General features: G+C 33.5%; 1 protein-coding gene across 17 annotated transcripts in view; it reads left to right on the top strand.

Annotated features, from left to right (window-relative positions):
- LOC137250593 (uncharacterized) overlaps positions 1 to 12,398 on the top strand; it is an 856,443-nt gene that overhangs the window by 730,526 nt on the left and 113,519 nt on the right. For all 17 annotated transcript variants that reach the window (XM_067783685.1, XM_067783688.1, XM_067783681.1 and 14 more), the window contains 3 exons: positions 5,574 to 5,765; positions 5,849 to 7,195; positions 7,274 to 7,405. In XM_067783685.1, coding sequence (XP_067639786.1) covers positions 5,574 to 5,765; positions 5,849 to 7,195; positions 7,274 to 7,405 — 1,671 coding nt within the window. The remainder of the gene's footprint in view (positions 1 to 5,573; positions 5,766 to 5,848; positions 7,196 to 7,273; positions 7,406 to 12,398) is intronic.

Genomic DNA, 12,398 nt, shown 5'->3' with positions numbered 1-12,398 from the left:
GACGGCGGGCGGGCGATAAATATAAAAACGATGCGATCGATGCGTAGCGAACGACTGGTAGTTTATTAGAAACTGAAAAACTGAGAGCGCGGTGGTTGTTGGCAAGCCACAGCTGAGCTGCACTGCCTGCGCTTGGCCGCACTGGCCGGGTGTTGCCAGACGGAGGGGGGCGGACTTAGTCCGAAAATTGGATCATGTCTTCAACAAAGTGTGTAACTCTTTTATTAGAAAAGATAAAGAAAACGGATGACTTTACAATTAACGCTTTTAAAGGCATATTATAATCACATAATTAGCTTAACTCAGCACAATTTTGATATACGTCCTTTTTCATCCGTACGATGCGCTAAGCCCGGATATTATTAACCTATGTGTTATTAGTTCAGTTTCGCGCACACGCACTTAAGGCTTAAAACCTTCGTCAATTAAACTCAATTTTTTCGATTTCCGAAAATTTAAGAAAAACTTTCATAAACGTTTGCAGTTTAATTCAAAAACTCAAAAAAATTTTAAGATAATTTCGAATTTTTTATTTAAAGAATTCTGATTTTTTTTAGTATGCAACTTAGTAGCCCATGTAATTTTAGTCTAACAAAATACAAGTTATTAGCCTCTCAAAATTTGCATTGATTTAAACATTTTTTTTCGAAGTGTGTTCTATATTTTCGTCCATACGAAGAGCACATCGCTTTATGTTGAATATTAGCACTTTAAGTACTAGACCGATTGTTTCGGGAACAATTTTTCACAACCCTCGAACCTTTTTGTTTATAGTGGGGTCTTACGGTAGGAACACCTGTCGCGAGAGCTTCGTTAAAGGGCGTCCTATCTCAAAATGTGCGGACTAATTCAATATATGTGAAGTCCTCATGGACTGGCCAGTTCAACCTATGTAAATCTTACTCAGTATGAATTTAATGCGGTTTCAGCTGAGATAGAGCGTTTATGAGAAAAAATCGTTAAATTTGGTGCCTTTGAATAGAAAGGAAATCTGGGATGGAGTTTTCGTGGGAGCGACGCAACAAATTAAAAGGTGTTGCACTTAAATGAGAGCCCTTGGTCGGGAAAAATCCCGATTCGCTCCGGTACATAGAACCGGCTGCCTTGGGAAGCGTACTGCTACAACAACAACATGGAGTTTTCGTCAAATCAATTCTGAGTTAGGTCGCTTTCGAACTGGCTTATATCTCAGCGGTCGATAGTTTAGATTGGCCATCATATTAGTAACATTACTGCATATGTCTTAAGTTATTTACAACAGCGGTGCTCTTAAAATGCCATGTACATCCAAACTTAATTGCTAAGTGGCTCAACTATAATTGTTCGATTTCTAGGGTTGTTCATCGTTTTATTCACTTTCTACATTCATCCTTCTTTTCTTAGTTCTTTTACTCTTTTTCGACTATTTGATTTTTTTCTTGTTTTATTCTTGCTTAAAAATTGTTTAGTGTTCTTTTTCTTTGCTTTCCTATTTTTTGCGGCCACCGTGGTGTGATGGTAGCGTGCTCCGCCTATCACACCGTATGCCCTGGGTTCGCACCCCGGGCAAAGCAACATCAAAATTTTAGAAATAAGGTTTTTCAATTAGAAGAAAATTTTTCTAAGCGGGGTCGCCCCTCGGCAGTGTTTGGCAAGCGCTCCGGGTGTATTTCTGCCATGAAAAGCTCTCAGTGAAAACTCATCTGCCTTGCAGATGCCGTTCGGAGTCGGCATAAAACATGTAGGTCCCGTCCGGCCAATTTGTAGGGAAAATCAATAGGAGCACGACGCAAATTGGAAGAGAAGCTCGGCCTTAGATCTCTTCGGAGATTATCGCGCCTTACATTTATGTGTTCTACCTTCTCATAAAATATGGGCTTGCTTTCTTAAAATAAACTTCTTTTAAGAGATTTAGTGATTCCATGCGATAATTTTTCGATAGGATTTGGGCTCAGGAAAAAAAGTTCCCCTACCCATACCCAAAAAAAAGTAATAATTTTCGAGCCTGCGAAAAAAAATGGCGAAAGGGTAAATTTTTCGACAAAAACACTCCCCAAACCCAAAAAAATATGTTTGTTTTTTTTTTCAAAAAACTGGTATCGCCAAAGTTTTTACAACAGTTTTTTGAAAAAAAAAAATTGGGTTTTGGGGAGTGTTTTGGTCGAAAAATTTACCCTTTCCCCATTTTTTTTTCGTAGGCTCGAAAATTATTTTTTTGGGAATGCGTAGTGGAACTTTTTTCTGAGCCCAAATCCTATCGAAAAATCGATGGCGAGATATCGGTTAACTTTCGTCCAAACATATCGACCCAGGTTAATGTACATATCTACCTAGCCATTACATTATACTTGTAATTCTTAAAAAAAATCCACTGGACCGTAGGTTCAATAGAATAAATGAGCGTCATCTCATAGGAGCTCTATTAATTTTTGGGAGGGAGTGTTGTCTTACAAATGGGACAACAAAATCAATTATCCTAAGATTATACGTACATACGAGTCCATGCATGGGATAAAAAAACTGTTTTTCTAGGCCAATAGCTTGCCAACCTTAATTTCACCTTGATTATAAATTAAACATACGAAAAATCATTTCCACGCAATTTCATAAATTACAAAATCACAAATGCAATTGTTCCACTTTCACTGTTCGTTGCAGCTCAACTAACCAACCAAACATGACGCTTCGGGACACACTTTTGGGTAATTGAAATTTCCCTAATGTACGCGCCGTCGCCACAACAAATGTCTAAAAAAACTTTATGTATCTAACTTGCATATTCATGTACATACGTGCATTAGTAAATATGAGCATATAAATTTCACAATTGCGTTATTTTTGTTACTGCTATTACAATTGCATAGTTGCGTTAAACCAACGCTTTTATTTTTTGTTTATTGAATTTATGGTTATTGGTATTGATATTTTCAATTTCCCGCCAAATGTGCAACCACACTATTTATTTACAACCTGAACAAATAGTTAGCGCCTATATGAAAATATGCAACACAATAACAAAATTCACCAACGCAATCTTTGAGTTGCCCAAAACAACAAAAAAAAAAACATAAGAGTAGCAACAAAGTATGAGCAAACGCATTAATATGAATACGCGAATTAGATCGTGATGATGCGGCGATACCGGGTGTTGTCTTTCTACACAAACCAAGCTTCATTTGTTTTTACAGCCCGCCAGTGAGCACGAAATATGAATTCCATTTCAGTGCCTACCCCAAGGCGCTGAGACCGTTTCTTATTGTCTTGCTTGGGAATGCCGCAATTTTAGGCTACGTCAATGCGTTGCGCATGCGCATACACAAATCAAATGAATTTAACCCACAGGATGTGTTGCTGTCTGAGGAGGAGGGTGTGGCAAAAGAACTGTGTAAATTAGCAGAACGCTTTAAATTAGAAAACAAAAACATTACCCGCTTTGTGGTAGGTGTGAAGAAAATTGTGAAAAAAGATTCTAGAAAAAAGTCATCTTGAGTTGTGTTAGCTATAAACATGTATTAATTTTACTTTTTCCATAATTTTTTATCAATTCATTGCTTTTTGTTTTGTTTCATATTAATTTTGGTTATTATTATTTATAAAAAAAATTGTATCTTATTTTATATTATTTCACACTTTCTTTTATTTTTTTACTCAACATATTATTATTTTACATTATTTGTTTTAATTTTATTAAATTTAATTTTAATTTTGATGCTTTTTAGTTACTATTATTTTTTTCAATTACTTTATCTGTTATTTTAATCTGTATTGTAATTAATTTTATTTTTTAATTATTTTATATTATACTATTATTTTTTATTATATTTTATTTATATATTTATTTATTTATAATTTTTATCAATTATACGTCAATTTACTTTATTCCATTTCTTTACTCCATTACTTTAATATTATTTAATTTCATCTGAATCCATTTAATTTTCCATGTTTTTATTATTATTATTTTTTTTTAAGATTGCTTTATTGAATTATATTTTCTTTTCTTGTATTTTATTTTAATCTGTTTTATTTTATATAATTTTATTTTATTTTAATTAATTTTATATTATTTTATTCTTTTTCTTTATTGTATATCATTTCATTTTTATTATTTTATTTATTTTATTTTATTTCAATTTATTTTATTTTATTTTTTTACTAGAGGACCCGGCAGACGTTGTCCTGCCCTAAATTTGGCCTATGTGCATACATTTAATACGCTTTTTCCGTCTGACTCTGCCCTCCCCTCTTCACTTTTTCCTAATCCTTTAATTCACTCCTCCCTCCTTTTTTTCGCTTCATCTATCTCCATCTTCGTCTCATTCTATCTAATCTCCTTCTCTCTTTTCTCTTCTCTCAATTCCTTCTCATTCTTCTGCATCCCTTATTGCCTGTCCCAGAGGGAGGTATGTATTTTATTCCAGTCCCAGTCCCACTCCGAGTCTCAGTCCCCAGTCCTAGTCCTAATCCCAGTCCCCAGTCCGTCTCTGGATAATACATTAATTTGTACTAAAGCACTCAACAGCTTTCATTTGATATCCATATTGTATAAACACTGTCTGGGCATTCACTGGCCCACGTTTTGGCCTATATCTCGAGATTCTAGTTACCCAGGGGTATGAAAATTACACATTCTAGGGGCACTCAGGTCCACGTTTCGGCCTATATCTCGAGAACCTGTACATCGATCGCAACCAAAACATGTAGTAACCACCGCGTGAGGTTTACGCAACTTTTGTGAAAGTTTGGACAAAATCGACCAACGCTTCTTTTCAAACACGGGCGACCAACTAATACACATTTTAGCCTTTATTTTTATATATATAGATTTTTATTTTTCACACTTCACTATAATATTAAAACGAAATGCAGATTTTCGTTGCTTTTGAAATTCGGCTTAAAAATTGCACATGGAACAACTAAAGACTCTCCTGAATTAAAAAAAAAATGTCATAGTACCTCTAAATCGCGGGCCCCCTCAGAAGCCCCCCTCCTCCCCAACCCTCTCGGCGGCCGGGTGATGTGCTATACTTGATATCATTCGCTATAATATTTTTTATTGATAAGCAGATTGTTTAATTAAACACCAAGCAATTACACGGAAGTATATCCGCACCACCTGAAAATATGAGTATACGCAGTAGCACATTTTATTATTACGTAATTGCGTAATATTGCGACTATAAACTGAGACATAACCTATCCTATATTTCAAGTTAGATCAAACTACACACGGGGTGCAAAACATATTCAAAATCGGTTAAGTAGTTTAGGAGTCCATTGGCCTCAAACATAATGACACGTGTTTTTTATATTTTATTATTTTAATTTATTGTATTTTATTTCATACCTATTTTACAATCTTTGGTAAAAGGATTTCAAAAAAACAAATCCAATTCTATTAATTTGGTGTCACAGCCGAACTCCACCACCTTCAATCAGGACCAACATTTATATGAAATTCATTGCGGTTACTGAAAAAATCGTTCATTGATGGACCACCCTGATATGTATAGATGTGTATATATGAAATCACCCCACAGTTCATTTTGCAATTGCAACCAAAACTAAAAATATTTGTATCCTTTTACTTTCAGGTGGTCCTCTCGGCCTGTTCCTCATATTTCCAGAGCCTTTTTCTGGACCACCCCGAAAAACATCCAATTGTGATACTGAAGGACGTACGCTTAGCCGAACTGAAAACATTAGTCGAATTCATGTATAAGGGCGAAGTAAACGTGCAATATTGTCAGTTGTCGGCTTTGCTTAAAACGGCCGAGTCGTTAAAAGTGAGCTTAAAACTACTTTGAAGCTCAATAAGAGAACTTATGCAAATTTAAACTATTTCTTCTTACTTTTATTCTACATTCAGGTCAAGGGCTTAGCAGAAATGACAAATCAGAATACAACACTCAGAGAGCCAGAACGTGAACCGGATCGCTTGAGACCGCATTCTCAGCCTTGCAAAAGTAGCTGTGAAAGTCCCGTCAATACTACGCTAACGGGCGGACCCAACTCATCTATAGCCAATTCAGGCGCAACCTCAGCCACTTCAATAAACGTCTCCGTGGCGTTAGCCTCTACAATCGCCACCTCAACCACGACGACTACAGCAGTATCAGCTACAGCAACACCAGTCAGTACTACAGCTGCAGTCGTAACAGCGACAAATCAGCAACAACATCAAGAACAACAGCAGCAACAAGCTGCCACTTCGACTGAATCCACATTCACGACGTCAACAACAGCAACAACCGGCACAGCCGGCACCGCAACAACGGCGTCTTCAGCGCAAAAACGTGACGCAAGCAGCGAACGCGGCGGCACTCCGTCAGCAGCGCCACCTACTAAGCGTCAACAAATGTCAGCAGAGCGTGATTCTTCACCAATACCACTTGATCTCTACCAAGGGCGAAGTGTGGAAAGAGCTTCTAGCGCGGAATGTGTTGCAATAAATGAAGAACGCGCCATGGCGACTACGCCGCATGCTACAAGCAAAAGTAACAATAACAATTTAAAGCATATGACTAGTAGCGGTTTGAGCGGGACCAGCGCAGAGTTGTCGCAACACAATAACGGTAATGGCGAAAGTAAAGCAAGACAACGACGCACGGACTCTGACGATGAAGATGATGATGAAGATCGTGGTGGTGTTGCTGGTGGTGCTTACGATTCATCACCTGCGCGACCGGCTTCATGCAGCATGCTAAGCCGTGTGGGTCTCACATTGGGTGTAGTGGAAAAAATTGAGGAACCCGATAGTTATGATGAAGATATGGAATTGGAAGAGGATGTGGACGATAATAGCTCAAACGATGCAATGGGTTTGAATATGAAAATCGGTGCCGCTATTAGCCATTCAGCGGCTTCGCTAGCGCTACCCTCCCCTCTAGGTGGTGGTAGTGGCGGTGGTGGTGGAGATCCAGAGTCAGCGCGCTCGACACCAGCTGCAGCGACAAGTAGCCTCATTCTAGCATCAGATCTCATGCATCCGCAACATCGTGCCACTTCGCGTAGTCCACGTGATGTAGGCGGTGTCAGTGCGAGTGGAGAGCGACCGAGTAGTAGTGGTGTATGTGGGATGGCGGCAACTTCAGCAGGCGTAGGGATGAGTCCGAGCCCTTCTTCTGCAGCGGCGCAAGCAGCTGCGCAGGCGGCGGCAAACAGTGAATCATTAACGAGTACATCTGGTTTGGGACCGGTGCAGTCAGTGCCACTGGTGAGTATGTGAGGGGGTGTTTGATAATAAAATTTTGCTCTCATTTCTTTCATGCTTTTGTTATTCTCTTGCTTCCAGTCACTCAAAAAGGAAATCGATTGCAGCGAAGATGACAACAGCAATAGCAGACATATGCATCATCCACGTTCGGCGTCAGTGGGTGGTGGTATGGGTGGCGATTTGGATTATCGTCTGTCCACGCATGAATCGGTAAGTGCGCCAAAACCTTTTACGGCTTATCCTTTTTTATAACATTTTATAAAACAAACAAAAGTATGAAATAGTGTTTAGTTTTTCTTTTGTTGACGTTTTCACTACTGTTCGATTTCGATTTTCCAACTCAAATAATACCGTTACATAACTTACAACTACATAAAAAAGTACCACAATAAGTATTATGCAATAAATATTCAAATATATTTTTTTGCTCTTCGTCGTGTTGTTTGTCTATGAATTTGTATATCTCCAACATACATACATATAAACGCTCAACACTATTTTTAATTATTTATTTTGTTTTTTAAACTTTTATTTGCTTTAGAAAATTTGTACGACGACTTTAGTAAATAAAATGCTATTGCCAATAATTGAAATTTGAACATTAAAAAGCTATAAATTTTTATTTAAAAAAACAAAATTCGTACATGGTTGTAATTAATATCCCTTTTGGTTCACATTACTGCCGAACCAATTATTATCAGACGTTGAAAAAAAATGTGTATAAAACCTTATGTGAAGCCCCCTTAAGTACGGAACAAGAAATATTAAAAAGTTTTTAATGTACCTTCCATAAATTCAAATCCGAAACTTAAACTTACGATTAATTATAATTTAAACCAAAAAGATTACATTATCATTTAAAATTAAAAATTAACTGCAAAAAGTAAAAATTCAAAATCATAAATTTAAATTTAAATATAAATATAAATCTACAAATGAAAACTAGAAACCAAATTTTTAAATTTAAATTTAAAATACAAATTTAATAAATTTAAATAAAAAAAAATTATAATAAATTTTAAAATTTTAAAATTAAAAACTCAAGTTTAAAAAGTTTTATTTAGATTAAAACTAAAATTCAAATAATAATAAAAACTTACACTAATATAAAAATTAAAAAAAAAATTTAAAATAAAATTAAAATTTACAAAAAAAAAAAATTTATTAAAAATTTTAATCTAAATATTAAAAACCTAAAATCTAAAAACAAATTAGAACTAAAATCAAAATTCAAATTTATACTAAAATTAAAGTTAAAACTAAAATTATAAATAAAATTAAAAGTAAAAAGTAAATGAAAACTAATTAAAGCTGAAATTTATAAATTACAAATTTTAAATTAAAAATCGAAAAATGAAAAACTAAAAATTGAAATCCAAAATTTAAATATAGTTATCTTAAAACTGAATGTTTATAACTTTAAATTAAAAGCCAGCATTTAAAAATTAAAGACTCAAAATTAAAAGTTACTAATGAAAAATAAAAAATTAAACACAAAAAACAAAAAATAAAAATTAAAATCTTAAATTGAAAATTTTAAATTAATCATTAAAACTTTAAACTTGAAAATCGTATGCTAAAAATTAATATTAAAAAACCAGTTATATGTGAAAATTAAAAGTTTAAAAGTTAAAAACTAATAAATTTTAAAGAAAAAATTAAAAACTTAAACCTAAAAACTATAAAATATGTATTAAAAACTTGAAATTTAAAACTAAAAAGTAAAACAATATCCGCAAACCAAATTTATATAAAATAATAATTGACAATTTTAAATTAAAATTAAAAATTTAAAATTAAAACTTATATTTAAAGTCAAAGCTTTAAAGTTAAAAATACATTTTTTTTTCACCTAAAGCTGAAAACTAAAAACTTAAAATTAAAATTTAGAAACTAAAAACCAAGAATTTAAATTAAAACTTTTAAGCATAAAACTGAAGATATAAAAACAAAAACTAAAAGTTGTGAATTGAGTGTTAGATACTCATTTGAAAAAATTTAAAAGTTATAATGTGTGTAAAGAAAAATAATTTTAAGAAATTATTTTTTTGAAATCAAATAAAGTAAAATCTTTGCTTCAACAGAAAATTTTCAAGTTAAATAAAAAATGCATCCCTGTTATCTCAAAAACAACAGTGTTATCAGAAATAGTACAATTTTATTAATCAAAAATTTATTTATACGATAAATTTGTATAGCTTAAATTTCAAATTTTCCCTCACATGTTGAACCTAAGTGGGCTTCACTGTGGCCTTTTTCTACACAAAATTGCTTAATAAAAAATAAGTACCAAAAAAATCGGAGCTCATCTACACTACCATGTAGTTCCATCAAAATACAAAAGCAGGCCAAAAAAAAAAAACAAATTTCTAAAAATTTGTTTTGCGAAATCGCTAGATAAATTAAAACTGTGCACGAAATATCGACGTTTTATATTTCCCTTTACATTTTCGCGAAATTTTATTTAAAAAAAAAATTTTATTTCCCCTTTTTTCTTTATTATTATTATTTTTTTTTTTTTCTTCACGCGCATAAATTTTGAGTTGATATTTTATGTTTGCTAGCGTTGCATGTGTTAACCATACCAAAAAATGTTGTTAAATAAATAACACGCTCTTTAAACCAATACCTAGACAAACTCAACTACATACAAACCATACACTGAAACTAACGCTCAACACGCCCAATTGCAGAATCTACACATTTCTGATTATTTTAGTTATAAAAAATTTTGTCGCCATTTAGGTTTTTTATACACATTCACGCAAAACCTTTCTAAATACAAAGCTCGCTATAACAAACATTCCAACTTTCCGATCTCTCCGCCTCCTTTCCTATTTCGCGCTATATCTGTTTTCAATTTTTCATTTTGATTTTATTAATACTTTTATCTTATTTTATGTTAACTTCTTTAGTTTTTTTGGTCTTTTTATTTTTTCCATTTCCATTTTCATGTTGAATTTGATTTTATAAATGTCGCATGTTTCCGTGTCCTAAATTTTTTTTGGATGTTACTGTAATGAAAAGCTAAAATGTGGGCATAGTACACGTATAAATACATACTCCTATGTTAGTGAAATTGTTCTTGCTTTGTTTCTTTTTATTGTGTAGTTGATTTTTTAATTTTTAAAATTGTATTCCTATTCTATCCATACGTCTGTTATTTGTTGTGTATTTTATTATATTACCAATTTTGAAATGTCCAATTGCTTCGCCTTGCTTCAATATATAGCTCTTACCATCAACCTTAACACAAATCTATATACCCTCTAACCTTATTCCTTTCTTATCCCATTAGACACCACAAATTACACCTTCTGCCGCCCGTCTATTTCATTTACTTTTATGGTCATATTTACATAGAGTTATTGTAATTTCCAATTCTATGCTTTTTAGTTTTTCCTACAGTTGCTTGATTTTTCTTTTTTATGAAACACTTTAAAATATATGTATACTAGGGCTGGTCAAATTGTATGGGGAAAAAAGGGGAAGCAAAACTTCAGGTGCACATCCAGTTTCTGAATCTATGGGTCATACTGAGTACTATTGTCCATGGAACCCTAGGACTGAAACGAATTTCGAGCCTCCCTAATTTTGTTAGAAAATTTTATATCCCAATCCCAATCCGAATTTGACATTTATTTTCGTGTAATTTATTTGTGCGAGCCTCTATTCGGATTGGGATATAAAATTTTCTAACAAAATTAGGGAGGGAGGCTCGAAATTCATTCAAACCTATGGTCCCATGGACAATATTACTCAGTATGACGCATGGATTCAGAAACTGGATGTGCCTTTTCAACAATAAATTTAACCCACCCTAATGTATACATATGTATATGTAGTAACATATACTACATTTGCATGCATTGATATAGTTTTAAAACTGCGCTGTTTCGAAGCAGCACTAATAGGCCAAGTTCTGGTGACGAAAATGTGCTAATATGTCAAAATAGATTAGAGTTTGCTGCTTGAAATTTAGAGTGTAGCTCCCACTGTCGCACTATGGGATATTTCATCAGTTTAGTTGGCCAAGGTCGAATTTTTAATGGCATTTCCATGTCCTTGTGTTAAAGATGCTAGACCGTTGAGCCTTTCTTGACCTGCTTCACTCGAACAACTGATCACCCTTTCAAGCAAATCAAATATTTCTCCAGATTTTTCAGCATCACACTCATATTTTGTAAAAATACACAAATATTTCCTAAAACTGATCTGTGGTCAAGAAAGTGGCCTTTTAAATAAGCAATATTAGTATCAAGAAAGCGAATATAAAAAGTATTGCGATAGTATGCCTCAGTGTCGTTTGTGATCAAATTGAAGCAATTCTTTTGCGACTACTGCAGCGCGGTACTATGATTTCTGTACGTAGGTCTATGTACCTAGATCGGTTGAATTCTTTCGAACTATATCAAAACTTCCGCTGCTTATCTAAAGGATTTTGCGAGATCTTCATCGGGCGATCGTACTTGCCGACTGAGATATAGAACGGCCGCATGGACCAATTGCATTACGAAGAAAGAAATTTGATATTGATCTGCAGACATCGCAGTGAAGGGCTGAGTAGCCATACTAGAAGTCTCCATATCCTTCCAAGTTACTATTTTTTCCAATGGTTTAATTGCGAACGGATTCAATTCGATGTAGGTCGATAAATAAATTTTTTTTTTTTAAAAACAAAGCAAAAAGCTGGAATAGAGCTTTAAATTTTTCGATGTCGCGAAGTCAGTTACGGAGATATAAAAATAATATTTGTTATGGGTATATAAAGTTGAACCTTTTCTTCCTATTCAGCTTTTTAACACAAAAAGGATACACCTACCCTTGACCCCTTTTTGCACCTAACTCCTCAATTATCAGTCACGCGGGCAAGAATATGGTATAAGACATGGTTTTTATAATATATATTACATAAAATAGCTTCCACTAAGATTTTGCAATTTCCAAATATTTTCTAAATTGAATAGGGATATATGTAGTTTTAACTGAAAATGTCAATATTATACAGCAAAGTTCAAAGTTTCAAAAGTATTTATGTATGTAATAAGTGTACGAAAAAATATTTTTTGCATTTGTTATAACATATATTTCTACATATGTATGTATTAATAACATTTCATAGCTACATATATATATTTTAAAAAATGTATTTCTGTCACCCAAAAAGTTATAAGAAAAACATTTTAGTCAGCGAAAAAGACAC

The sequence above is a fragment of the Eurosta solidaginis genome, chromosome 4, assembly GCF_040869045.1.
Source record: "Eurosta solidaginis isolate ZX-2024a chromosome 4, ASM4086904v1, whole genome shotgun sequence".
Lineage (NCBI taxonomy): Eukaryota > Metazoa > Arthropoda > Insecta > Diptera > Tephritidae > Eurosta > Eurosta solidaginis.
Note: the sequence above shows the minus strand (reverse complement) of the source record. Positions and strands in the feature narration are given on the sequence as shown.